The following is a 25,816-nucleotide window of genomic DNA, read 5'->3' as shown; positions in this document are numbered from 1 at the left end:
CACACAAGACAATTGCTGTGGACACAAAGCAGACCCACAGCACACAAATCAACCCGGAGCTGCGCTCGCTCGTGCGCCACGATGACGATGATCTAACGTGACAATTAGTTTGGATTGATTCTCAAGGCCAGCTGAGAATCCAGGGCATCACTGCGCAACGCTTTGTGTAGCTGTGTGTGGGAGCGCCTTCACATCCAAGTTTGTGCCTGAATGAGAAATAAGCTTTTTCCCCCCCCTCTCTTTACATACAAAACATTTTTGCTTAATTAGGCTGCAGGTCTTGAAGGGTTATTTATGTTTTCCTTACCGAATCAAGTTCCTGAAAATGACTTGTTCCAACTTCAAGTTTAGGTTTCAGTTTTCCGTTTAATGCGAGCCCAATTCAACACACATGCGGCTGCTGATTGAAGCGTCTCCCGCTGAATCGCCGCAAAGCATGTCACAAAAACCGCAGAGGACAAAAAGCTCTAAATTAGTGTCATTTGCTGCTTTTAGAACTTAACATTCTGCCTCGTCATTTCATCGGCTACGGTTACTTGCTGATTGATGCTCCCGACTCGTTCAGTTTCAGCTTCCACTATGCGCTGCGCTCTTAATAGACTCCAGCACACGACTTGATTTGTGTACATGTGAATCCCGCGGGACCCGTTCGGCCGCTACAGTTTGCAGGAAAAGCAGATGAGACGAGTAAATCTCCGGGCCTCGCTGTGGGGAGCCATCTTTGTTGCGGGTCGGGGTCTGTGTGCAGAAAAACCCCTCAGGATGGCGGCGCTGACCTGAGATTTTTTTTTTTTGTCGGATCGCTCGACCTCGCGGTACGAGCTTTGCTTTGACGGTAGAGACAAACTGCCCCCAGATCAGCGGCTTATTCAGAGGCAATTTATGCACACGCTACCAAGTTGAAAACCTTTGAGTTTGACCTTTGTGGGACACTTAACAGATGACGCTGGTAAATAATTGATTTTGCATGATGGAAGCGAAGAGTTAAGAAGGAAGTTCTCTGATCATCTTTCACAGGCTGTGCTCCTCAGCCGTGATGGCCAATACCTGCTGACAGGCGGTGATGGAGGTGTAGTATCTGTTTGGCAGGTCCACAACCTCAAACAGCTGTTCACCTATCCGGGCTGTGACGCAGGAATCCGCTCCATGGCCATGTCACATGACCAAAGGTAACGCGCTCAAACAAAAGATCATGCATATGTACAACAGTGGCTATATTTATTTGAAGTTTGCTCACTTGGACAATAACGAACAGTCTCTAGTTTTAATGGAGAGAGACAGAATACTAACCAAAACTTTAGAAAAGACACATCGCATAAGAGTTATAAATTGATTTGCATGTCATTGAGTAAAATAACTATTTGATCTCCAAGCAAAACATGACTCAGTACTTAGTGGAGAACCTCTTGGTGGCAATCGCAGCAGTCGGATGTTTCTTGTGGTTGGTCACACGTCTCTTGGGGGTTTCTTTGTTGTTGCTTAGCAGCTCAAAGTTTCAAATCCTTCCAGAGATTTTCTAAAGCACTGAAGTCTGAAAATCAGCTGACTACTCCATGACCCTGATGTGTTTCTTCTTTAGCCACTCCTTGGTTGTCTTAGCGATATGTTTAGCATTGTCATGCTGGACGACCCATTCACAACCCATCATGAAGTGTTCTGGCTGAGGGAAGGAGATTAAAACATTTTATGGTACATGGCCCCATCCAGTCGTCCCTTAGTACAGTGAAGTAGTTGTTAAGCCCCAAAGCATTATGGGTCCACCTCTGTGCTGAACTGTGAGGATGGTGTTCTTTGGGCTGTACTCCACATGAGTTTTCATATTTCTTCTGTTTTCAAGTAGTTGTCCCCTACTCACCAAGCGTCTTGTAGCCCACGTAGCCTTGTGCAGGTCTACAAGCTTGCCCCTGACGTCCTTTGACAGCTCTTTGGTCTCACCCACAGTGGTGGAGAGGTTTTAATGGAAGAAATTGATTCTGTGGACAGGTGTGCTTCATACACATAACTAGTTAAAGTCAGGAGTATGTGTAATTGATGGCTTGATTGTAATTTGTAGGAACCAGAGTTCTGGTTAGTTTGTAGAGGATCAAATACTTATTTCACTCAATATGATGTATAACTTTTGTGTAACGTCTCTTTCTAGATTTTTGGTTGATTTTCTGTTCCTCTCCATTAACATTAAAAAAGTTAGAAAGTGTGTTTTTGGAAGTGAGCAAACTTACAAAATTAAAATTTCCTCCACTTCAAGAGAGCAGGCAAACCATTAAGCTCACCTTCACGGCCTCATGATGTTCCCCCCTAACATTCCTCAGGTGCATCATAACCGGCATGGCGTCGGGAAGCATCGTCCTCTTCTACAACGACTTCAACAGGTGGCATCACGAGTACCAGACCAGATACTGAGGGTGAAATCAGCAGCGACTTGACTGACAAGAGTTGAGGGGAGGGCGGGGGAAATCCAAACTGTTGCAAGTGTGAACTCTTATCAAAAGCACTATTCTGTCTATATCCTGATATCCTGAATGTAACGAAAGAAGGAAAAAACCCAACATGTCCTGTTATTGCAAAAGAATCAAACTATTTTTAAAAAGGGCATTGCTATATTTTGTAGATCAGATAGAAAATTTTCATACCAGTCTTAGGGTGGGGGTTACGTTACTTTACGGTTAAAAACAAATCTATTTTTAGCTGTAAGAGTCTATTTTCTTCTCAAAATAAGAAACGAGGGATTTGTGGGAAGTTGGTGAGAATCATTTCTCTGTGACGTAAAAATCCAAATATTTGTGTACTTTAGGGTGAATGATTTTTTTTCTGTAGGCGTGTATGTGGTGAATAAATATGAAGCTGTCATTCATTTTAACATGCTTTTCCTGTTTTGGCAACACAGCACATAGATATAAAGTGTTTGAGTAGATGAAGCACAGGAAGATATTGAAGAGGGAATATACATTTATATAAATAACTATATATAAAATGTTTAAATGTAGTCCTCCATATTTAAAATTTTTACTCCCTCTGTACCTCCGTACTTGCTAAGAGATTACGTTTGTGTGCATGGCTCACTACTCATAAAACATCAGTGCAACCTCTTTGCGTTATTTAATACTTTGAACATCAAAAACATAAAACTTACTCTGTAATGTTAAAATCTGCTTTCAGCTCCTTTTAAGATTTATATCCTTTATGACTGAGTAAGCAGTGAATCTTGTTTTATTTTCCCCCCTGCTAAAATCAAGAGCTGAGGATTCAGCTCATACCACCTCAGCACAGTCCACTTTGAGTCTAGTCTCCAAAGCAGTGAGATGAGCAGTGAAAGCTGGAGCAGCGAGGGGGAGGGACTTACCATTTCCATTTTTTTCCTCTCTTTTCATCACAGAATGATTGATCAATGTGATTCAATACTTAAATGCTAATCACACACATTCTTTTGATCTTTAGACAGTCGTCCTCTTATATCTTTGATTTTCAGGAAGCATTCCTTTCTTTAAAGTTGCATTTCTAAAATGGTTTGAATCTCCAGCAACACGGGAGCTACTTTTATCTTTTTCTTCCAATCAGTTTGGAGTGTTTTTGTGTGATGAGTTCTGACAATAAAATGGAATTTTATAACCTGAATTGTCCTTTGGTGTATCTTTTATAAGGTGTGACTCAGCCCCCCCCTAGTGGTAACCCACACATCCAACACAAAAACAAATACTAATTTCAAGTCTTTATTGCTGAACCACTCTAAAATAGTGGGACATTAAAAGCAACCACTCAGCGCCTCATAAAAACCACTGATACATTTGCTCTTCTCATACAGTTTTTGCTTTACAAACTGTTAAAGCATGAAAATCTACTTTGACTACATATACAGTACATAGGAGAAAAATTAGGCCATGTAGCAACTTGAATTTGTGAACAGAAAGTATTCATGCAGTGAAAAAAACTGCTAAACCAGCGGAGGATTTGGCTCTGCTGACGACAAAACAGGTCACTTTATTTGTTTTTACGCTGCAGAGAGTGAGATCTGGTTTTGATGAAGGTAATCTGTAAGCTGTTGGCCTGTGATCGAGTCCAAACTCAATAATCATAACAGGATAATCATTCCTGTGGTTTTACTCTCACTGGACACTTTTTTAGGTACACCTTACTAGTTGGACATTCACACCTGCAGGCACCAATTTAAGAATCATTAACCTAACACCACTAACTGCATGTCTTTGGACTGTGGGAGGAAGCCAGAGGACTGGGAGAGATCCCCCACAGACACAGAAAGGCCCGGGCCCTTTGGAATCAAACTTGGGACCTTCTTGCTGTGAGGCAACAGTGCTAACCACTGCGCCACCTTCAGTTTAGCTTTTATCGTTTGAAAATGTTTCATTTTACTTTAGTTTTGATGAGTTTCAGTGTTAGTTTTAGTTTTTTAAATTATTATTGTTCAGTATGGAGGGCATATTTTTCTCGTCATTTAAAAAAAATAATAATAATTTTTAAGCTGCTGACTCGCATCCAGAGTCTCAAATATGTCCATTAATACCACATCAGGCAAGATGTAATAACATTTTTTTTTAACCAGACTAACAAATACTAAATCTAAAGATCCCTTCTATATAATTTTGTTTGAATTAATTTTCAAAATTTTAGTTTAGTTTAGTTAACTATAATAAAACTATAAAGCCCCACACCATTACGCCACCACACGGGGCAGGATGGATCCATGCCATGTTGTTTACATTGGAAAATCAAGACTCAAACCTGACAAAGTGTCAATTGCAGCAGTTTAACAGGTGTACCTAACAAAGTGGCCATTGAGTGTGCATAGCTCATGACATAGTGGTGACCGGAGAGAATATACCAGCAAGTATGTTTTTCCTGTACAGTACCAGTCACGTCTGTATTGAGAGTTTCGGTTAAATAAAAGTTACCGTGCAGTTCGGTTTAACATCTGTTGGATCTTTCTTCTCTTTACATGTGCTCACAGCTGTAGTTCAGCACAATACATACAAATAAAGCGTATGAGTGAAAGTTGCAGTCGGCTACTCAAACAAAGAGACTTTAATGACTCAAATACACGTACGGAGTACATTACTTTCCTTCAGTAGTGCCTGGACATGCAATGACCTTTAGCTAGTTGTTTTTAGATGTCCATCACACGTCTGTCTCCAGTCCATCATGAAGGGTAGAATTATACTTTGTGCTCACAAAAAAAAACCCAAATTAGATTTTATGCTTCTTTTTCCAAACAGTTCCAGTTCCAGGGTGCTGCTGTGAGTAGAAACATTGTAACCAGCACTCTGTTTATAACTAACATTGGCTAATAAATCTAAGGAGTTGAAAAATGATAAAGAGGATAGATGAGCAGAAGAGGAAACTTTTGATCTTAAAACAGCAATTTTCCTAAGACTATTTTTGCAGCATTTCTCACTTTTGGAAGAATTGCAGAACACAATATTTGGGGAACTGCTGCACTAGAGGTCATTTGGATGTTACTGTAGACGTAGCTTCAAAATTGCGTGTGAACAGCCATTTCTTTCAAATTTAACAGATCTGATGATTCCCAATTTTACACTCAAACACATACGTGGAGCTAAAGCTGTTTGAAACACTCTCTGACTCCTTAGCCATGGGCTACTTTGGCAGATGCCACCTTTACTTTGTCGACACAATGCATGAAATTGTCAATTGGCCACTATCATCAGGATGACTTTACTACAGGTAGACAGTCTAGCAAATTTGGGACTTCGATATGGTGAAGTGATTGAAAAACGCATACAGAATCACACACAGTAGCCTCTCTAGGAGTTTGCTATGCGTTTGTACTGAATAACCCTTTAAAAAGGGGCCCCGGGGATTCCAAATGGGAAGCTAAAACAAGAAATCTGACTAAGCAGTGTATGAATTCAAAAGACAAACCACTCAGAAGAACGATATTCAGTTCATTCCCTTTCAACATCCTCAATTAATAAATAAAAACATATATACAATCAACAGAGTACAGAAAATGCCTCATATCCTTTGTCTAATAAAAGGAGCGGGAAAAGAATATGAGGGGAAAAGGCATGGTCACAGCGGTCACTGGCTCAGTTTACATCTACCAGGAAATGCTAATTGAGATGTTTCATCCTATGGTTTCTGTTTGTGGGGATAAGAGTGTTTAGAGCTTCTCCACAAGTTCTTCGGCTGTTAAAGGGATAGGAGAAGGAGGGCAAAAAGGAGAGGGCGGGGTGGTGGATCTCAGAGGTGTGGAAGGAGGAGAGGGAAACAGGGTTGGATGGATAGGTGAGGGGGAGGAAGGCTCACATTTTGTTGGGGATGAGAGAGGGAATAACACAACGGGCTGGATCGGGGAGACAGTGGGTGAGGAAGGCTGAGATGCTGCTTGTTTGGTAGGACAAGCAGAGGGAGCATTTGTGGTCAGCTCGATCAGAGATGCCGGGGAAGGACGGGAGATGGGTGCAGAGGGAGCTATGCATGTGAGAACAGCAGGAGGACACAAGGGTGAGGTAGACTCTAAAGACGAACAGGGGGCAGCAGTTGGGGAGGTTTCTATTTGTGGTGGAGAAGAAATGAGCAAAGAGTTGATGGGACAAGTTTCAACAGAGGGTGAAGGAGAAAACTGAAGTGAACTTAAAAGATTAGAGGTGGGCAGGTCAAGCTTAGCAGCTAATGTGTGGCTGTCATTCGGAGAATCGGAGTGGGGAGGTGCAGATTTGGACGTAGTATCAGGCCTAGCGGTTTCTGTTGAAGCCAGCTCGTTAGATTCGGGTACTTTGGCAAATGGTGACGCCGACTGGTCCGGAAGAGCAGATGGGACTTCAGTGCCATGCAACAGGGGCGAACATGGCACCGCTTGTGGCCCTGGACAACAACGGGCCGTGAGCTGAAGGGTCTCCTTATCTAGCGCTGTGTTCTGGAGGAACAAAACAAACCATCAGCTTGATGCGCGTGCATCCAGCAACATCAGTCAGAACAGAAAGAGATACTGCGGGTTGATCTCAGGAAATCATATTCATTTAGCATAAATAATCCTTCTGTGTTTGTTTTTCTTTTTTTCAGAACTACTGACCCAGCTTTTAGTGAGTAAACAAAATGAATGAATAAAGAAGCTAATGGAAATAAATGGACACAAAAAAACTGAAAGATGTTCACCAAAAGAAAGTACGCTTTGCACAGAAGACTGACCCAAACGGGAAGAAAACCACATCAAAGTGCTACTCTATGTACAGACGAAGGGCAAATGAGAAAGGGAACTTTTACTTTGTACGGATGCCTAATGGTTCACTTTTACATAAATCAACCAAAATAACACATACTTGAGAATACTTTGAAGACAAAAACTAGTAAATGTAACGTTCCTCACTTGCCCTTTTGCTGAATCTCAGCAGCAGAACAGACGAGGCGTAGCATCGTGTTAGTACATACCATTGCCTTGGAGCTAAATCAGAGGGACGAAAAGCAGGAAGGTGGCGGGGGAGGTGGGGAAGAAGCAAAAAAGGGACAGAGACTAGTCTTACTCACAGCTTCACAAAGAAAAGTCAACACAACAAGCATGACAGCCGGTGGACAGTTGTTCCAGCTCAGTGCTGCTGCGCCGTTTCAAGTCAAACTACTCCCAACCAAAAGGCTCCTTCAGAGGACTGACGTGGAACAAACTGTGAAACCTTCTGTAAAAGGGTTAGTGTCAGCGAGTGCTGCATAACAATCAGAGGACTGAGTGGATTAAATGTGGATTTAGTTTTAAAAGAAAAGCCTGTAATCACTCCAGACTTTTTTTTAAAATTATTATCACTGTCAACAAATCCCAGTGAAATAACTCAATCAATAAACTGTTGTTTAAGGTCTGTTGGTGGGTGAGAGATCACTGACTCCCATACCTCACATACCTCAGAGTGAAATGTGGAAGTTAAAGAACTGAGCACAGTTTTCTGAGCAGGAAGTTATAATAGATAAATTGTGACAGAAGAGTTAATAATTGATGATTATTAAATAGCTTGATTTTTAGTGAATAATCTGGACAAACAAGTGAAACTGTACAAAATAGAAAACTAAATCCTTTGGAGAAAATAAACGGTCAATCGTTTGGCCAAAGGCATTGCTGGAAGTTAAGTGTTCGGATTAATAAAAACACTATTAGGCAGTTTAATAAGAGTACATACAGAGACTGTATATAAACGATGGATATAGTTTGCAGGTGAGTTTTGTTATTGTTTGTTTTTTAATGGCGGATACAGTGGATTATTTCAAAAAGATATCTGCTTGCATAAAACGCCCCTTCACATACAACGTGACGACGGCTCCACGCCGCTCTACAACTTTGGCTTAGTGTTGAACTTTGACCGTGGCGTGCTGTGACGTACGTTCCAGATCAAACTAGGAAAAAGACTTGCAGGGAACAGCGCATATTGTATGACCCCAATTCCTCAAAAGTTGGGTTGGTATGTAAAACATAAATTATAATGTAATCCTACAAATCTCATAAGAGAACACAAAAATGTTTAAACTGAGACACTTTGCTCGTTCCGTGAATTTTATTCCAGCAACGTGTCTGAAAACAGTTGAGATTGTAGTAACAAAATCCTGTAGAAGTAAGTGCTACTAAACAGAAACAGCTAGAGGAGTCTTTTAGAACTAACTAGGTTCATTTGCATGAGGTCAGTAATGTGACTGGGACCAGATGATTATGATATACACAACTGTATAACTAATGACGACTTATTCAAGTGGGCCAAACGTATTCTACACTTGTGTTATTCTAAACATGGATGCTATAATTAGTTACCATGCTATAGCAAAATGTTAATATTCCCTTTTTCTTTTAAACAAATGCATCATTGTCCCTCTCTGCGGCAGCTTTGCTAAAAGAAGTGCTCGTCCATTTAATAAGACATCACTGGGTGTTTTTAAAAAGTTGGATTTGTAGACAACAAAGACATCACAGAACAATCTGGCCCTATTTCTTTAAAATGCGCAAATGGAGTCTTACATCCAAGCCATAAAGACACTTTGAATCCTTCTCTGCAACTACAACTTTGTGCTTCCAAAGCTTTTCCTCAAGGTGGCGCCAGACTATCAAAAATGGGAATGACTGCTAAGCAGCCAATCATTGATTTATTAGATCAGCAGTTACAGAAAGTTGACTTTAAGACAAATGTGATGACTGACATAATAAATACAGAGAAGGAGGCAAACTGCATTGCGCTAGCAGTGTAAACATGCTTTTAAAACCTCAGTGACAGTATGATCCAACACCCCCCCCCCCCTCCAAAAAAAACCCCCAAGACAAACCAACATTTTCTTTTTAATCATATTATATAAACGTTGTGACCAGCACAAAAGGAGCTGAATGTGAATAAAAGGAGCAGAGTGACACATGTGCAGAGAGTCAGGGGGTTAAATCCAGGACACAGTGTTAGTGAGTGCAGTCACTGCAGCTGGCAGCCCAAGAAGTGGAACAGGGGGTCGGAGAATGAAGCAGGAAGGAAGGGAAAGGGAGGGTGAGACGGGAGGGTGAGGAGGGAGACTGGGGGGTGGGGATGGGAGTTGTTGTAGATGGAGTAAGAGTGCGAGCGGAAGGGTGATAGCTGGAGAGGATGACGGGAGTTAAGAGGGGCGGTGGTAAGAAGTGTGTACCCAGCTCTCAGCTCCAGGCGTCCCCTGTGGTCCTGGGTCAGGTGTGAGGGAGGGGTGAGGATGAGGGTGGAGGAAGAGCGTGGAGAGGAGGAGGAAGAGGAGGAGCCGAGGCCAGGGCCCGCAATTACACCTCAAACTGTCAAATGAGATTTACAACAGAATGAGGCTTGGAGTGCCAAATCAAATTTCTAATCAAAGACATCTTCTCCTTCCTCCACCCCCACCATCCTGCTTTCACTTTAGACAGACTGAAGAGACTGTGCTCAGCTCATGGGTGGTGTGACCTGATGAGGAGAGGAAGTCAAACTGTACAACAGGAAGTGATGTAAATGAGGCTTGAAAGAGACAAGATGAAGAGCTGCCCATACTACGGGAATAAATTGTGTATTTCTGTCTCTGAAGTCTTAAGACTTATGGCTTCATCCGTGTCTTCCTGGATGAACACGAGATCAGAAATTCTTGGCCCAGTGGTCAACTAAACCTTTGTTTGGTTAGGAGCGCAATCTTGTGTATTTGGGTCAAACATTCACAATCACGCAGTAAATGCTTGGAAAAGGGCCTGACATGTTCATCCCACTGCAGGCTCCGGGTCACTTACAACTAAACCCACACCAAGACATCAGTATTGCTGATTTAGATTTAGGAGATCGTTGAAAGGTAATCTCATTACAGTTACAGGATTGAAAAAAAAAACCCCTCCAGAAATATGTAACAAATCATGTCTCGTTCCAGGTGCTTACCATGATGACTGACACCCCGGCTGTGGTGGTGCTGTGCTTTGGCGCGGTGTTGAAGTGCGTCTTCAGTTTACCTGTCACCTCCATCTTCATGTTATTCTCCATGATTGCATCATCCTTGGCACACACAAACACACAATATTGAAATCCACACAGAAACAAATAACCACAGTCTCGGGCTGTGTTAATACAGATTGTGTTAGAGTACCGTGACCCATGGATGTGAGAGAACATCTTGTGCTGTGTATCGAGCCTCAGCGTTGACCTGCAGCATCTTTCCAATCAGCTCCTGCAACATTTCACAACACTAGATTAGTTCAGCTTTAAAGATAAATTTCCTTTAGACTTAAAGTCTTTTCGGGGGGTTTTTGGCCACCAGGCGGCGGTGTAACAAGAAATAAGTGCCAAATTGATATGTGACCGATGAAGATGTTCTAGCAAACCCGTGGGCAGTGTTGCCAACTTAGCGACTTTATCGCTATGTTTAGCGAGTTTTCAGACCCCCTTAGCGTCTTTTTTTCTAAAAAGCGACTAGCAAATGAATCGCGCATGACTGTAACGCAGTCAGTTCTTCTTTTATTGTTATGTTGTTTTGGGGATCACAAGGTTTAAAACTACTTATAAACACACACACACACAAAGCAACTCCCCCAGAGTGCCTATTTCGGGTCACTTTTGCCAGTCCAAGCCCGGATAGAGGAGCAGGGTTGGAATTGTGACATTAAAAAAACAATAATTGCTAAAAGAAATTTAATTTGTAGTTCTAAATAAATTCTAAATGCATTTAGGACGTTTTTTACTCACTTTATGTCTCTTCCACAATGTTATTTTTCTCGCCTACAACATAGGTTACAATTACATTAGCATGACCAATTATGCAAATTAGGCGATGGCGTCATGTAGCGACTTCTAGCGACTTTTAGGACAGCCAATAGCGATTTTCCTTACTGAGGAGTTGGCAACACTGACTACCTGCAGGCCAAAATCATCCATGTATAGTCGCATTTCAGTCCATCTGATAAATACCAATGCACAGAATCAGGTGGGTGTATGCTTGAACTAATCAAGTGGATTTTGAGTTAAATTGAAAATTAAAGTGTGGAACAAGTATAAACTACAGCTCCTTGATGCTAGCTCAAAAAGTGAACCGATCTCCATAAACTCCTATGTCAAAATATGCAACTTTACAGCAAACAGAAACATGATCTACAGCATGTTGCAAAGAGCAGTTTTGGTCACTCTAGTTATTTTACCCCTTCATAGTAACTGTGCTTGATATTACTCACACTTTAAACACTTTTAAATCTTAAAATTAAGTGTTAGTAAGGGTTGGCAGCTGACCCTAGATGACTGCTAGTTAGCTTCTTGCTAGTAGCCTTTTGAGTATTTTTCTGTCATTATTTGACAACTAATATTGCTTAGAGTGCTGATAATTGTACTAAAATACTGTGCAAGAAGTAAATTACAGGATTTTATGTACTATTAGCATATATTTGTACCGGTCTCATGCATTTATACAATTTATGGATACACCATGCTAACCAAGCATGGTGATAACTGACAGCTTTATGCTATTTGTTTCTGGAGCAGTTTATCTGTTTTAACTGCTTTATTGGGAGGGGAAAAAAAACTATTATCTCAACAAAAAAACTGGAAATGTATATTCCTGGCAAAGCTGGTTTCTGCATTGCAATAAATTATAAACATGTTCCTAAAAGAACCACTTTTTAAAATATAAATAATGACCATTTGTGCACATGTGCACTCAGGAAGTCACGTATGCATATATTGTTTCCAGAGAAATCGTGCTCTCTTAGATCTACAGCTTCATTACGCCACGCTGCCTCATGGTGTGGCATCAATAACTGTGCTCATGTCTACAGCGACAAAGCCACTGTAACACAAGTGTGTTTAATTAGCAGTTAGGTCTTGCACGCTGAGTGCCGGCTGCCACCTTAATACTTGACATTAACTTAGAGAATTGAGGGGGTTTCTGCGTCCTTCAGCAGAAAGCAGCTATTACAGGAGTCTCTACTCTTGTATACTTGAACTAAAAAAGCTGGAGGCTTGTTTCAGGCTTTTTGCAGCCAATGCAGAGAGAAGGGTAAGGATTAAACAACAGAGTGGGTAGCGTAACCCTCCAGAGTAATGTCATCTAATGAATATATATGAATTTTGTAAATCAGTGGTCCTGACCTTAGCTGAGTCAGTGATGTTGTCCCAGTAAGGACTGGGAAAGTCCAGTCGCCCTTGAAGGATTTGGTCAAATAAGTCCTCTTGCTGGTTATTCTCACTATATTGAAGGAGAAACACACACTCAGAAAAACAACTCAGAATTTATAATGCATTACTCAGCAAACGTGACATACATCTAAACTGTGAAAAAACTGAACCATCTGTATTGTACTTTGCATAATAAAATCCTTTCATTTTGAATTTCAATTTGTGGCTACTGCCATAAACATGAAGTGCTAGAGATGACATATGGGTCACATTAACGTAAATCAAATTACAAAATCCTTAGCACAGTGACTAATATCAGCGACAGCGTACAGATGTAGCAAACTGACAGTGATGAAAGTCAAACTGACAACGTTGCTGAATTTCTGCTGACAATTTAGAAAAGATTGAATTTTTTGCTCAAAGTCATAGACTGTATATTAATGACTGGCATAGCCTTCAGGACTGCAAAGTTAAGCTGCACTCGTTTTAATGGCCAGCAGGGGGTGACTCCTGTGGGTGGAAAAATAAGAAGATAGAAAAATCTGACTTCTGGCCTGGTTATGACCTATCTAATTTATAGACTCAATCTATATCTCCACTTTCTAGTTTAATACTGCACTATCTCAGTTTAATAAGCTGGGGTGTCATATAAAAAGTAAATACAAAGTAAAGCATATTTTAGGGCATGGCTAGCTTGTCATTGATATATTGACACCAAATGAACTTGAACAGCATCCTCGCTCATTAAATCTAGGCAAAAAAGTATGGTAGCAATATATGGCATCACCTGTTATCCACCTGTGATATAGTATCTACCTTTAAAACTGAAAACCACGTCCCTCTACATGTTTGTTTACTGAACTATGTGAACCGAGTACCTTCTAAAAGGAGGGAATCCACACAGGAGGATGTAGGTGATGACACCTGCGGCCCAGATATCCACCTTCAGGCCATAACTGTGAAATGAGGGTAAGAACAGAGCCAGAAAAAGACTAAATCGTTTAAAGCAAACTCTTTCTGGACATAAAAATACAGAAAAAACATTTTGACATTTGACAAATGAAAGTTTCTAATCTGCTGTAACGGTACAACAGTACATATTACCACATAAACGTGCCTGCTGCCACATACTGTATGCGTAGTTTGTCATGCTGTATTGTACACTGGTATAAAATACAGTTTTCTTTTTAATCTTCAGTCAGCTGATTACAACAGCACAATACTAAAGCATATTGCGTCAAAGCGTCCAGCTTACCCTGACTCAGCGATGATTTCTGGAGCCACATATGTAGGAGTGCCACATACAGTATACAAGGGGCCCTCGACTACTGTAGCTAGGCCAAAGTCTCCAAGTTTCAGTGATTTGGTGCCATCTGGGTACTCAAAAACCTAGAATGAAATACTCATTTAAAGCCCACAGAGGATCTGGATTTGTTGTAAGACCCACCCCAAAACACAGCATGTTTGTAAATGCATACCAGTAGATTCTCTGGTTTAATGTCTCTGTGGACGATGTTCAAGCTGTGTAAGTACTTCAGCGCTCTGGCGAGGTTGTACACCATGATACTGGCGTCTCTCTCTGTGTATTTGGCCGAGGAGGTGATGGCGTCAAATAAATCGCCTCCCTGCGAAAATATGACAACTGTGTTTTACACAGCAAAACGAGAAATGACCCCTCTCCCCTCAGCCACCCACTCCCCCCTCAGCCTCTACTGCACCTTCACCAGCTCCATAACCAGGTATAGTTCAGAGGGAGTGTCCACCTCCTCGATCAACATGATGATGTTGGGATGTTTCACCTTCCGGAGCACAGCGACTTCATTTTCTATGAGGTGCTCCTAGGAAACACACACACACTCACTCAGAGTTGGCTAGCGCCCCGGTGTCTACGCTCAGTTGTTGCGCTAATAATAAAAGATCTGAGTTGTGCGTTAAACATGAGCGAATCCTGGTGTGTCATTGTGTAAGTGTGTGAAAGTATGAGGGTAATGCGAACAAGGGTGTGAATAAACAATATCACTTAATCGAGCTTTGAGCATCAGAGGCACACAGGTGTGACCGTGCAGTGCACCAACATATGATGCCTGCTTACGTCTGACTGAAAGTGACACATGCAAAGGGAGGAATAAAAGGAGGAGGCAGAGAGGAACAGAAGTGAAACCTTTCCGCTGCACTTTGTCTTGTCGATAATCTTCAGGGCAAACTCTTTCCCCGTGGACCTGAACAGAAACAGTGCAATTAGGGGATAACACTGAACGCAGCAGTGAAGCTACAGCAGTGTCTGTAATTTAAATGAAGTGCTCGCTGGAGACGCTCGGTTATGGTTTTGCAGGAGCGCTGCGTCACATCGTTACAGGGGAGGAATTCTAGATGTAGCAAATAAACTTTGTTATGCAGAGTGTGAGCTGTGAAACCGTGCAGGCGCAGGCAAATGTTTATTCAATGACATATACACTGTATTTTGGTAAGAAACTGAGAATCTAAACTGTTTGTTTACAGTGTGTTCACATAAGTACTTTCTAGAAAGGTGCAAGACATCTTGCGCGCGCACACACGCACACACACGCACGCACACACACACACACACACACACACACACACACACACACACACACACACACACACACACACACACACACACACACACACACACACACACACACTCTCAACAGGCCCCTCTTTGTCACCTCCACCTCCCTGTCTGTGTGTTGACTGAGATTAAAAAGGCTAATGAAGTGAAATCACTCCTGGGTTTAATCCATGACATATTTCTGTCTGCACAATGCCTGTCATCAGGACTCAAACGGCCTGACTGGGCAGTGACCATAATGTGACACATACTTCAATAAGCTGCACACGGGGAGGAGGGACACTGCTGTGCGTTCACTGCAGATTTCTGCCAACATTTCCAGTCTGATCGAACGGGTTTCACTTACCTCTCCACACAATCTTTGACCACAGCAAAGTTGCCATCTCCGATGACTTTGCCAATCTTGTATTTTTCACAGATGCTTGAGGCATGCGAGTGCTGGTTCCCATTAACTGCCGAGGAGAGACAAAGGTTATAAACAAGCAAGTCTTAAAGGTACACAAAACTACGCTGAAATCTAGCAGCATAGCCAGGCTTTCTTTGCCTCAGCTGGCTTGAAAAAAAGTCAAATCCAAGTCAAAGGTAACAGGTATCATGCTGGTGGTTATCAGTTTTCTTTATTTACACAGACTTTCTGTTTAAGGCTTTGTCTACTCACAAAAACAGTTTTGGTGTCATCTAGGAAAATTAAAGGAAGATTGCTTTAGTGTGTTGCCGGGTTAAATTTTAATCATTCTAAATTACAGGCTTCAAATAGTCTATAAGTGTAACTGATTAATTTTCTAATCTAAACTCTAGTAGTTGCAACTCCAGCAGGTGTCACACTGAGTTAAGCAGCAGAGTCTCTGTGTAAAATTACTCTGATCATACCTTCTGGACTCAGCTGATTGGTTTGCTCCTGATGATTGTTCAACGAGCCATTTATATTTGGGGAAGAGTGGTGATGTGACGGAGGGATCTGTGCGACAACAAACAACAACAGAGATAAGAGCTCGGCCTCATCAATACTCAAACTGGCAGCAAAATAACAAACAGTGTCGACAAACATAATGATCGTCGTTAAAACGCTGCTGATGTATTACTGGCTTGTTAGTGACTTTGATTACAATAAAAGGAGACATATTCATTTTCATATTCTTTCAGATGTAGACGATTTCAGATGTCTGAGTTTGACCACTTAAATGAATCATTCATTTGTTAAGAGAGTCATTTCAGCAGCTTATGTCTACATTTCTGAAATGTCAGCAATAAATGCATGCCACCAGCACTAAAGATCAGAAAAAGTTCACTCCCCATCATGCACAGCAGTGCTTACATACCGCACTGAGCCATAATGTGCATTACCTTACAGTGAGGATCTATTTTTAGGTAGCCCTCTGAAGCAAAGTTGAACGTGGGACAGTGTCAAGGTCCCTTTTATAGGTAGATACATAAAAAAGCTTTTTACTTTGATAAATGACTTTATCTGACTTAGTGGTGCCAAACTAATGTGGATGGATAACTCTGGGCTCACAGAGGAACTGCGCAGAGGTGGAGGAGGTTAGCCAGCTGGCTGGATCATTCAGAAATGACAGTCTGGGACTAACACAGATTTACAGGAGAATCCATCAATAAAGCAGATTATTATCTTAAAATCTAGTGAAAACACATCAGGCAGCTACGACATACCCTGCGAGTCATACAACATGACTGACAGTCAGTGGCTTGATAAATTCATTTGATGCTGATTTATTCTATTTCAGGGTATGTAGGTTGTACATCCTTGCCTTATCCCTAGCTTTGCAATAACGCCACTAGCAGCACTAATTTGGATTTAAAGTCTCAGAGGCAGAGCTACACTGAAATCAGTGTATTCAAGCTAATCCACTGGTTAACGGGTACCAGTGAGCCAGAAAAATGCAGGAAAGACGGCTATATGTTAGCAAATGCAGCTGGAATATAGAGATTTAAATTTTTTTAGGTAAAATGTAAATAAAAGCAGAATCCCCCATAAACTGATATCGTATTCTCAATAGAACGAAGAAAGCGAAAAAACTAAGACTTTTTGCTCTTTCACGAAAAATAGTGACTCATTTTGAAATTGATGGCATAAACATGTCTGGAAAAAAGTTCGATCAGAGGCGACAAAAGGCTGGAAGCAACATTTTGTAACTAATTAGGTTACTGTAAGTCACATGACTGGTAATGAAAAAAGCATCTGAGAAACTGTTCACCGTGCCATCCACAAACACAAGTTAAAGCTCTATCATGCAAAGGAGACACCATATCTGAATATGACTCAGAAACACTGCTGTTTTCTCTGGGCTAAAGTTTATGTAAAATGGACTGGGGCGACCTGGAAAACTGTTCTGGGGTCAGGTGAATCAAAATCTGAAGTTCATTTTGGAAAACATGTAATCCTGTAAGGAAACATTCCTCTCCTAACAGTCCAGCAGCTGGTCTCCTCAGATCACAGATTTTTACGCCTGCTGTTAGAAGAAGAGGGCTTATCCCAACTCTTTTTGAGATTTAAAGTGACCTAATTTTTTTTATTATTTTAATGGTAATATGGGTTTATGAGGTTTGTGTTTTAGCATTATTTACATTTTACAAGGCATCACCAACATTTTGAGTTAGTGCTGTAAAAATATATAAAATTATATACTGGATGTAAACATTTCTTTACCTTTAAAGCAGTTTTAAATTTGTGCTTATCTGCATCTTATCTAGACAGTTTCACTAAAGGCGCTTGTTTGGTCTCAACCAGGACGAAGTGAAGGAGTCAGTGTCAACACAAATGTGACACACGCCCTGAAATTCTGCAGCATTATGAACTAAACTTTAACAAAGTCTGTCAGTGTTCTTTTGCAGTATTGTGTGTGTCTCTCGAGTGACTGTCAGTGTGAGCCCATGCATATATTCACAGTACACTGTATAAAGAGAATCGCTGAGACTCTGTGGGTTCTGGTGCAGCAGCAAGCTGTGGGTATCTTGTTACTGTATAAAATGCATTGGATACACAGTCTTACCTTAAAACTGGGGGTGGTTCGAGGGCTGGTAGGGGATGGAGTAGAGGACTTGGTGGACTTGTGGGCTGAAATACCATTTACTGTGCAGAGAGAAGGAAAAAAACAGGGCAAGAGTCAGTGGGATTATGAGTTCATCATTCAGAGCGTAGTAGTTGTAGTTCAGGAGTAATGCACAGCTTTGAGGAGAATCCATCAATAAGTCAGGCAGTGACTTAATAAACATGTTTGCAGCAATATATACTTTTGAGATGTTTAAAACTGCCAGTGATACCAGTGCTAAAAGATAACCCGTGGTTATCCAATGCAAACTGTATCACACTAGCATACTATGCACTTGGTAATAAAGTGAATCGTCAAACAGCCCCCCCTGTGACTCACTCACAAATTTGCAAGTTCTTTTTTAGCAGGTTGCAGATTCTCCCCATGAGGGGGAGGTGTGTGGTCATTTTTGTAGGTACACTTTTAGTACCTACAAAAATACCATTATTCTTTCACTGAAAGCACTCTCACTACAGGTAACGAGGCCGAATGATTGCAGAATTGCAGATTGCAGTCTAGGCTGATGCCCCTATTACTGTTCACTTTGGTTTATGTAGACACAATACATTAAAAAAAAATGTATTGATTGATCATAAAAGTGAGTTTTTTGTAAATTTGCCTGAAAATTATCATTAGATTTCACACGTTTGCATATACTTTATCACTCTTTAAAACAAGAGCACACAGCCGGGACGAAATCCTCTATTGTTTGAGTGATTCATTCTCTCAAGAACAGTCTATTTCTGCTTCGCTCTCTATCGGCTGCTGGCACAAATACAGAGCCATAATGCGTCAAACTTTAACTCACAGTCATTCATCTGCATAAACCCAGACGAGCTGAGGAAAATCATTTCACACTGCCTACAGGCTGCATCTTTGCACTCACATTTCAGAGTTTAACTTTTTTATTTAATTATAAACTCAAAGTGTTTCTTCCTAAAGGTACTTCAAAATCAATGCCTCAGAAGGCAGTTTACACAACATGACATTAGCCTGTAGATAACAAGCTATTTTCTCAGCATCTCATCTGCAGCTATTCAGTTAGATTATAATTGAATTATCACAGACGAGAACTGTTTCCTTTCAGAAGCATTCTTCAGTTGTTCATTTCTAGCAGTCAAGAGAGTAGTAGGGTATCTGTGCTAATGTGCTACTCATGTTTAGCTTTCTGTGCAGACACGGTATTATCAGTTCATGGCTCTGCAGCAGCTGGCTCTCTAACAGGTAGTTGAGTAGAGTTCAATGCATCTCATTGGCCTCAGAAGAATGAGGGAGAGAAAGAGGGTCAAAGTACAGAAATGTGTCTTGTTTAAATACACTGATCTGAGATCTGAGGAGCTACAGAGGAAACAGCTAACAGTGCTAAAAATAGAAAGAAACACAAACCAGTGTTCCTATTTTTGGCTCTGATTTTCACTTAACACTAGAGGACCAATTAGTGGAAGACTGAATGTTAAGAAAACTGCTTTATTTCATAGACTTGGTTTTAGCAAGCTAAAGTAGCTAATAGTAGCTAAAACAGTCAAGTCTGTTAAGTTTAGAAAATTTTGTGTTTGCTCCCTAGTTTGAATTCTCAGTTTGATTTTTTCCTAACATAACTGCAGTCTTTGCATTTGGTTGTAAATGTGTTGTCATATTGGATTTGGCTCCCCATTCATATGCTATGGTTAAGCTGCTAATGATTAGTTTATCATTAACCATCATTCACAGGTAAAATTAAAACATATATGAATGTCAAGTATGGGGTGATGCTAAGAGTAGACAATTTTAAGAATAGAGTAAAGGTGAAGCTTCAGTAATCAGTAATTATTCAGATTATGTAATTCCGAATTATACAGGGTGCCACGCCTGTCAGCTAAGAACAGGAAAGTGAAGCTACAATTCACTCTTGTTCACCAAAATTGGTCAATAAAAGGTTGGAAAAACATTGCCCGGTCTGATGAATCTTGATTTCCGCTGTAACATTTGGATGCAGTGATGGATCCTGACCTGTATAAATACATCATGGTTGTGGTGGTGTGTAATAGTGTGGGGGATATTTTCTTGGCACACTGTGGGTCCCTTAGAACCAACTGAGCATTGTTTAAATGCCACAGCATACCTGAGTATTGTTGCTGATCATGTCCACCCCTTTATCAGCACAATGTACTCCTCTTTCAAAGGGTATACTGATTCTAGCAGGATAACACACCATGTCTCAACACTCAAATCATCTCAATCTGTTTTCCTGAGCGCGACAATGAAGTCACTGTAGTCACATGACCTCCGCAGCCTTAATTCAATACAGCATCTTTGGAATGTGGTGGAATGAGAGATTGGCATCATGTAGGTACAGCCAACAAATCTGTAGCAACCATGTGATGCTATCGTGTCAATCTGGAGCAAAATCTCTGAGGAATGTTTCCAGCAACTTATTGAAACTATGCCACAAAGAATTAAGGCAGCTCTGAAGTCAAAAGAGGGTCCAATAGAGTAGTAGCAAAGTGTAACTAATGATGTAACTAACCCCAGAGCTACAGGTCGGCTGAACACAGCTTGTCCACAAAGAAAACAAACCTACCTGAGGTGTCAGTAAAAATCTGCAGATTGTTGTATTTTGGTGTTTTTTTAATCCATTTATTTTTTATGATATGCTTCCTACAGTACCACAGCAGATCTTGGGGTTTATTCACCTGCCAACAAAACACTTGCTAACAGAGTAATAAAACATGAAGCAGTTGTGAGCAACACTCAGGATGATCCTGGATCATTTATGGGGGAATCAAGCTTAGCTTTTTTCTAATAAATTTCGACTCAACAGGTAGATTCTACATCAGGTGTTTTACTCTTTGACATTTCACTTTTGCGGTAAAAGCTCCAAATGGTTATCAAAATGGTTTAAAAGTTAAATATTATTGTACAAATATGAAGATTACCCCTGAAAACGTTGGGACAGCAGATTTGGAGTCACTGCTAATTATATAAAATGTCAAACTAACAAAAATCATTTTATAACATAGACGTGAGCACAACAGATTTCACAGCACAGCATGTTAAGCCTCACCTGGGGACTTGACTGGGGACTGCGTGGTGGAGAAGTGGGCAGGTCGCCTTGCTACATAACAGAAAAAAATACAATGCAGAGCATTCAGCTTAATGTAACATCTCTCAACACTGCACACAATCTGCTCAGAAACTATGGCCAGTTTACATTTAAGCTGCTAAATAATCATTGCCTAACCTGTTACAGTCTTATGTTGGCTTTAGTCGAATGGGATTTTTTTTTTTTTTTACGTGTGAAATATTTTCATACATACTATATGCTGTAATAATTTGCAAGAACTGACTTTGCCTGCATGGCAGACGTATGAGGTGGGAATCACCACACATTTTTATAGACTATTATTTTTAAAATGATTGTGCAACACGTGCCTCCTACCTGCACCGGGGGACTTGCTGCGCCGTGAAACTCCAGGGCTTTTAGCCGTCCGGTTTGGAGTAGCAGAGCGGCTGTATGACGACTTTAGCACTCTGCATTCTGGGAAAACAACGCAGTTAAAGTCACCACAGCATTCAAACCACTAATGATACTCCCTGGAGTCTGTGAACCAGGACAGAACTTGTTTGTTCATGAAAAACTGCACAGGTTTACAGATTTGTGCATATCAGTACCTGCTATACACCAGCCTTTCATAACTGACTGCAGTAATAGATAATCATTTTGTACACTCTATTTCTATTGCAGTCCAACACATACATTCAAATCATCCAGAGTGCAGTGTGACCCATAATGTATATCAGCAGATGCAGAACCTGGAGGAATAAAGCAGTTCTAGCTATGAAATAAAATATTAAACAAAATCTTTTTCCAGGACCAACAAATATAGTTTCCAAACTGATTTGTGCTTCATGACTTAAAAGCTAACCTGCTTACATCTGATTACCCACTTTCCTCTCCTCAGTCACAGGGTGTGTCCTGGACCTATCTTCTGTACTCTCAGCAGAGTGCAGTGTGCCTTTTTATGTACCTTCAAAGACCTAATTCTTACAAGTGGAGCACAGCAGTCTAAGTGGGACAAAAGCTCTGAACTATAACTGCATACAGGCAAACCACTATCAGTTAACGTGTAGTGTGTCAGGATATGCCTCCCTGTTGTTAAGCCAACCTGACCAAACAACACAAATATCAAACAGGATGTCAGTATTTTGGACTGCAACTAAATTAAACTTCCTCTTCTTCCCATGAGGTTGTTCAGTCTTGGCTGAAGTTATGTGCAGCTATGACAGTGAATGCATGAGCTGATTATACAGGTCATATCCTCTAAAGCTTTCTGCATAATAAAATACAAAAATATGCAAGACGTGCCTAACTTATGTACAACACATACAGTACAGAACATTAAAGTGGGACTTTTACAAACACATGGACTGGACATGCCATTCAAAAATTAAAATAAAATAAAATAAAAAACAAGAATGCAACCTTCTTCCCTTTTTGACAAAAAGGATGTGTGTTTAAAATATGCAACACCATTTTCAATTTATTGAAAACCCAGTTTGACAAAAGCTGGGAGGCTGTATAACATGTAAATTAAAAAAACAAAACAGAACGTGATGATTTGTAAATCTCTGAACTCCATATTTTATTCACAACAGAACATAGAAAGCATACCAAATATTTAAACTAAGACATTTTACATTTTCATGAAAAAATGCTCCGGATGCTGAAGAAGTAAAAAGTGAAAGAGCAGCCAAAGCTTATTTAAAATGGACTTGGACAAAGTGGTAAACTTTTCAGCAGTTCAATGAATTGAAATGTGAAATTCTTTTTGAAAACATGGATGTTGCATCCTCTGGCTTAAAGGCGAACGAAATCATCGAGCTTGTTTTTAGGACTCCGTTCAAAAACCTGACTGCTGGCCTATGGAATTAGTATCTTGAACATGTTAAAAGTCATATACAGTTTTTAGATGAACAAACACTCCCATCCAGATGATGCCTTTTTCAGGGACCTTGCATATTTAAGCAAGATAATTCTAAAACGAATGCTAATTTATTACAACAGCATAGCTTCATAGTAGAAGAGTCCGGGGTGCTGAATCAGCCTCCTGCAGTCCAGATCTTTCCCCAGTTGAAAACATTTGACATTACATTTCTTAAAATGATACATTTTCTCATTTGATATGTTTTCCATGTTCAAAATTCCAATCAACAAGAAATCACATATGGCATTGCACGGGAAAACACACAGCATATCTTGATGTCAACTTTTCAAAAGGAAGGAGTGTTTCATGCAGCTGCAGGAGAACAAATAATGGGTTAAGAATGTCATGCACACACATGACACACACATATATACAGACATATGTTTGGTTAGTGTTAGTCAGGCCTACCAGTTGTAAAGGCTGTGGAAGCCTTACCACTGTGATCCAGCACAAAGTCGTCTTGGGCATAGCGAAACTTCTCTGGTCCGCACGCTATGAAGACATCATCATCTCCGAAGAAGTCCTGCAGGCAAGTAATCTGGAGACAAAACAGTAAATATTAAGGAGTGATGAAAAATGCGGATATCACATTTTTCAGATCTAAATCCTCATTGAAGTATTGATTTCCACACCATTTAATCTGCTTTAGCCTGCGCCACTGCAAACCACTATGCAACCCACATTTTCACACTATGCCTGAGTATTAAATACCTTTTCTGTTCTGTATGGATCTTGCTGCCACTTTCCAGATATACACAACTACAGGCCAATTATAAATAGCAGATGGAAATAACAGCGCTCTTTTGAATGCCGTGACCCTGACTGAACAATGTTTGTGTCTTGCATCAACTGAACTCATCCAAATCTAGAAGAAGTTAAGAACTGTTATGAGTAATGATTTATTACATTTATTACAGTAAAAGATACAAGATGCCTTTTAAGACAAGCTGGATTTCCCAATTCATCCTGCCAAATGTGCCATTTCCAGAAACTTCATTAGCTCTAAGTTTAGTAGTAATTGTATTTAGTAATTTAGTAGTAAACCAGAACAGGTTTTAGCTACACGTTTAACTGCAGTGCTTTTAGATCTACACACTGTGCAATCAGCTAAATAAAACAGGCCAACAAGCACGACAAGGTCAGAACCTCTCCTGACACCCAGAATACTGCAGAGTTAATGCAGAGTCTTGAGAGGGAAGCAGTACAGTTCGAGGTTGTGCCGCAGGGTAATTTCTCTTCCTTCTTCTATTCTGTCTCACACCGTGGTCGTCATTTTCTCTGCAGCTCAGAGCACTTTTTGTTTTACACCCACCACCACCCACCCCTGGAGACGGAAACAGAAGCTACTTTTAAGCTACACTGAGTCGTGCCCATACACACACACACACACACACACACACACACACACACACACACACAATCCCTCTGTTGCTGTAGGTGGACAAGTAGGAAGATAAAGGAGCAAAATATCCCTTCATTATCCCTCCCACCACTGCATGCATGTGTGCCCACTCGCTGGCAGTCATGTGAGTTGTGTCCACACACACACAGACACACACTTTTGCAAATAAGAGGTGGGGTACTGCATGGCTAAAGACTGTGGGCAGATGGATCCTCTAGAGGAGATTAGGGGTTGACACAGCGGGGAAAGTGTATTTGTGTGTGTGATGGCCGACAGAGGAACAGGTGGTGCAGAAAAGCAGAATGGCCACTGAAGAGGGTTAAATTTTTTTTTTTTAAAAAGCAGAGATGGAAGCTGACATAAAATAAGTTAGAAGTGGAGGAGGAGTAAAAACTTACAATGATGAAAAGTATAGTGTTTGACATAAATTCATAAACCCAGTTACTCGTGTATTAGCAATAAGTGAGACGCACAACGTGTCTGCAATCAGACAGTCTGAGTTCAGAATGAAAAATTCAGTATCTGTGACTTTCTTATAGTGAATGCAATTTCTTTTCAACTTTTATGACAACCAACGACCTCTTTTACTGGCAAAACTGAGGAGCAGTGCTGCTGTGGGGAAAATGTCTGCAGAATTCGTGTCCATGCTTAACTGTGGCAGATTACTGAAGATTTGACATAGCTGAAGTGAATGTCATTCTTTAGACAGGCTCTCACTCAGGAATTTGGCAGCTGATCCTCACACTGTACAGTGTAAGCACAGGTGTTAACACCCGCCCCAGGGAGCGTCCGATGCGTGTCAAAAATGGACTGTGGTGAACTACGAACTCTCACGCTTCTGCTGCATGAGGATATTGGATAACGTTTCCACTTGACCTCTGACCTTGATCCTCATGGCCTGCTGTTTCCTTCGGTGTGCAGACATCATGAGTGATGACACTTTGCTGCATTTTTGCTGTGTCATTTGTTTAAGGACAACGTGAGACAGCAAAGCACAGACTGCTGAGGTGAGCAGCGAGCACCGTCCTCTGGCAGGGGAGCCACGAACTGGGATGACATCAGCAGCGAGAGGGCTTTAGTGACCGCTTATAACAACAGTTTGTCATTTTGTGAAACGCTGTGGTGGAGACTCAGTTCATGTGAATTTTCTCACCATACTCAAACCTGTTGCACAGTCCAGTAAACTCTTTAATCACAGGCTATTCAGCTTAAAATGACCTTGACAGAATTGTTCTACCTCACTA

The 25,816-nt window shown here is 40.8% G+C and overlaps 2 protein-coding genes across 14 annotated transcripts in view; one reads left to right on the top strand and one right to left on the bottom strand.

Annotated features, from left to right (window-relative positions):
- Positions 1 to 3,612, top strand: part of lrba (LPS-responsive vesicle trafficking, beach and anchor containing) — a 172,739-nt gene extending 169,127 nt beyond the window's left edge. For all 7 annotated transcript variants that reach the window (XM_080880583.1, XM_080880587.1, XM_080880584.1 and 4 more), the window contains 2 exons: positions 1,018 to 1,169; positions 2,310 to 3,612. In XM_080880583.1, coding sequence (XP_080736709.1) covers positions 1,018 to 1,169; positions 2,310 to 2,400 — 243 coding nt within the window. In that variant the 3' untranslated portion in view covers positions 2,401 to 3,612. The remainder of the gene's footprint in view (positions 1 to 1,017; positions 1,170 to 2,309) is intronic.
- A 113-nt stretch (positions 3,613 to 3,725) lies between these two features.
- The window catches only part of dclk2a (doublecortin-like kinase 2a), a 42,254-nt gene continuing 20,163 nt past the window's right edge, over positions 3,726 to 25,816 (bottom strand). For 2 of the 7 annotated variants that reach the window (XM_080880593.1, XM_080880594.1), the window contains 15 exons: positions 23,579 to 23,708; positions 21,625 to 21,723; positions 21,250 to 21,300; positions 18,168 to 18,247; positions 16,030 to 16,117; positions 15,506 to 15,611; positions 14,731 to 14,788; positions 14,288 to 14,407; positions 14,048 to 14,194; positions 13,825 to 13,958; positions 13,448 to 13,525; positions 12,543 to 12,639; positions 10,555 to 10,635; positions 10,350 to 10,463; positions 3,726 to 6,889 (listed from right to left, as the gene is read on the bottom strand). In XM_080880593.1, coding sequence (XP_080736719.1) covers positions 6,134 to 6,889; positions 10,350 to 10,463; positions 10,555 to 10,635; positions 12,543 to 12,639; positions 13,448 to 13,525; positions 13,825 to 13,958; positions 14,048 to 14,194; positions 14,288 to 14,407; positions 14,731 to 14,788; positions 15,506 to 15,611; positions 16,030 to 16,117; positions 18,168 to 18,247; positions 21,250 to 21,300; positions 21,625 to 21,723; positions 23,579 to 23,708 — 2,139 coding nt within the window. In that variant the 3' untranslated portion in view covers positions 3,726 to 6,133. Of the gene's footprint in view, positions 6,890 to 7,339; positions 9,894 to 10,349; positions 10,464 to 10,554; positions 10,636 to 12,542; positions 12,640 to 13,447; positions 13,526 to 13,824; positions 13,959 to 14,047; positions 14,195 to 14,287; positions 14,408 to 14,730; positions 14,789 to 15,505; positions 15,612 to 16,029; positions 16,118 to 18,167; positions 18,248 to 21,249; positions 21,301 to 21,624; positions 21,724 to 23,578; positions 23,709 to 25,816 lie in introns of those variants that run through there. The other 5 variants (XR_013971433.1, XR_013971434.1, XM_080880595.1 and 2 more) reach the window with 5 other exon arrangements.

The sequence above is a fragment of the Rhamphochromis sp. 'chilingali' genome, assembly GCF_963969265.1.
Source record: "Rhamphochromis sp. 'chilingali' genome assembly, chromosome: 4".
NCBI classification, from domain to species: domain Eukaryota; kingdom Metazoa; phylum Chordata; class Actinopteri; order Cichliformes; family Cichlidae; genus Rhamphochromis; species Rhamphochromis sp. 'chilingali'.
The sequence above is the reverse complement of the archived record's forward strand: the minus strand, read 5'-3'. Positions and strand labels throughout refer to the sequence as shown.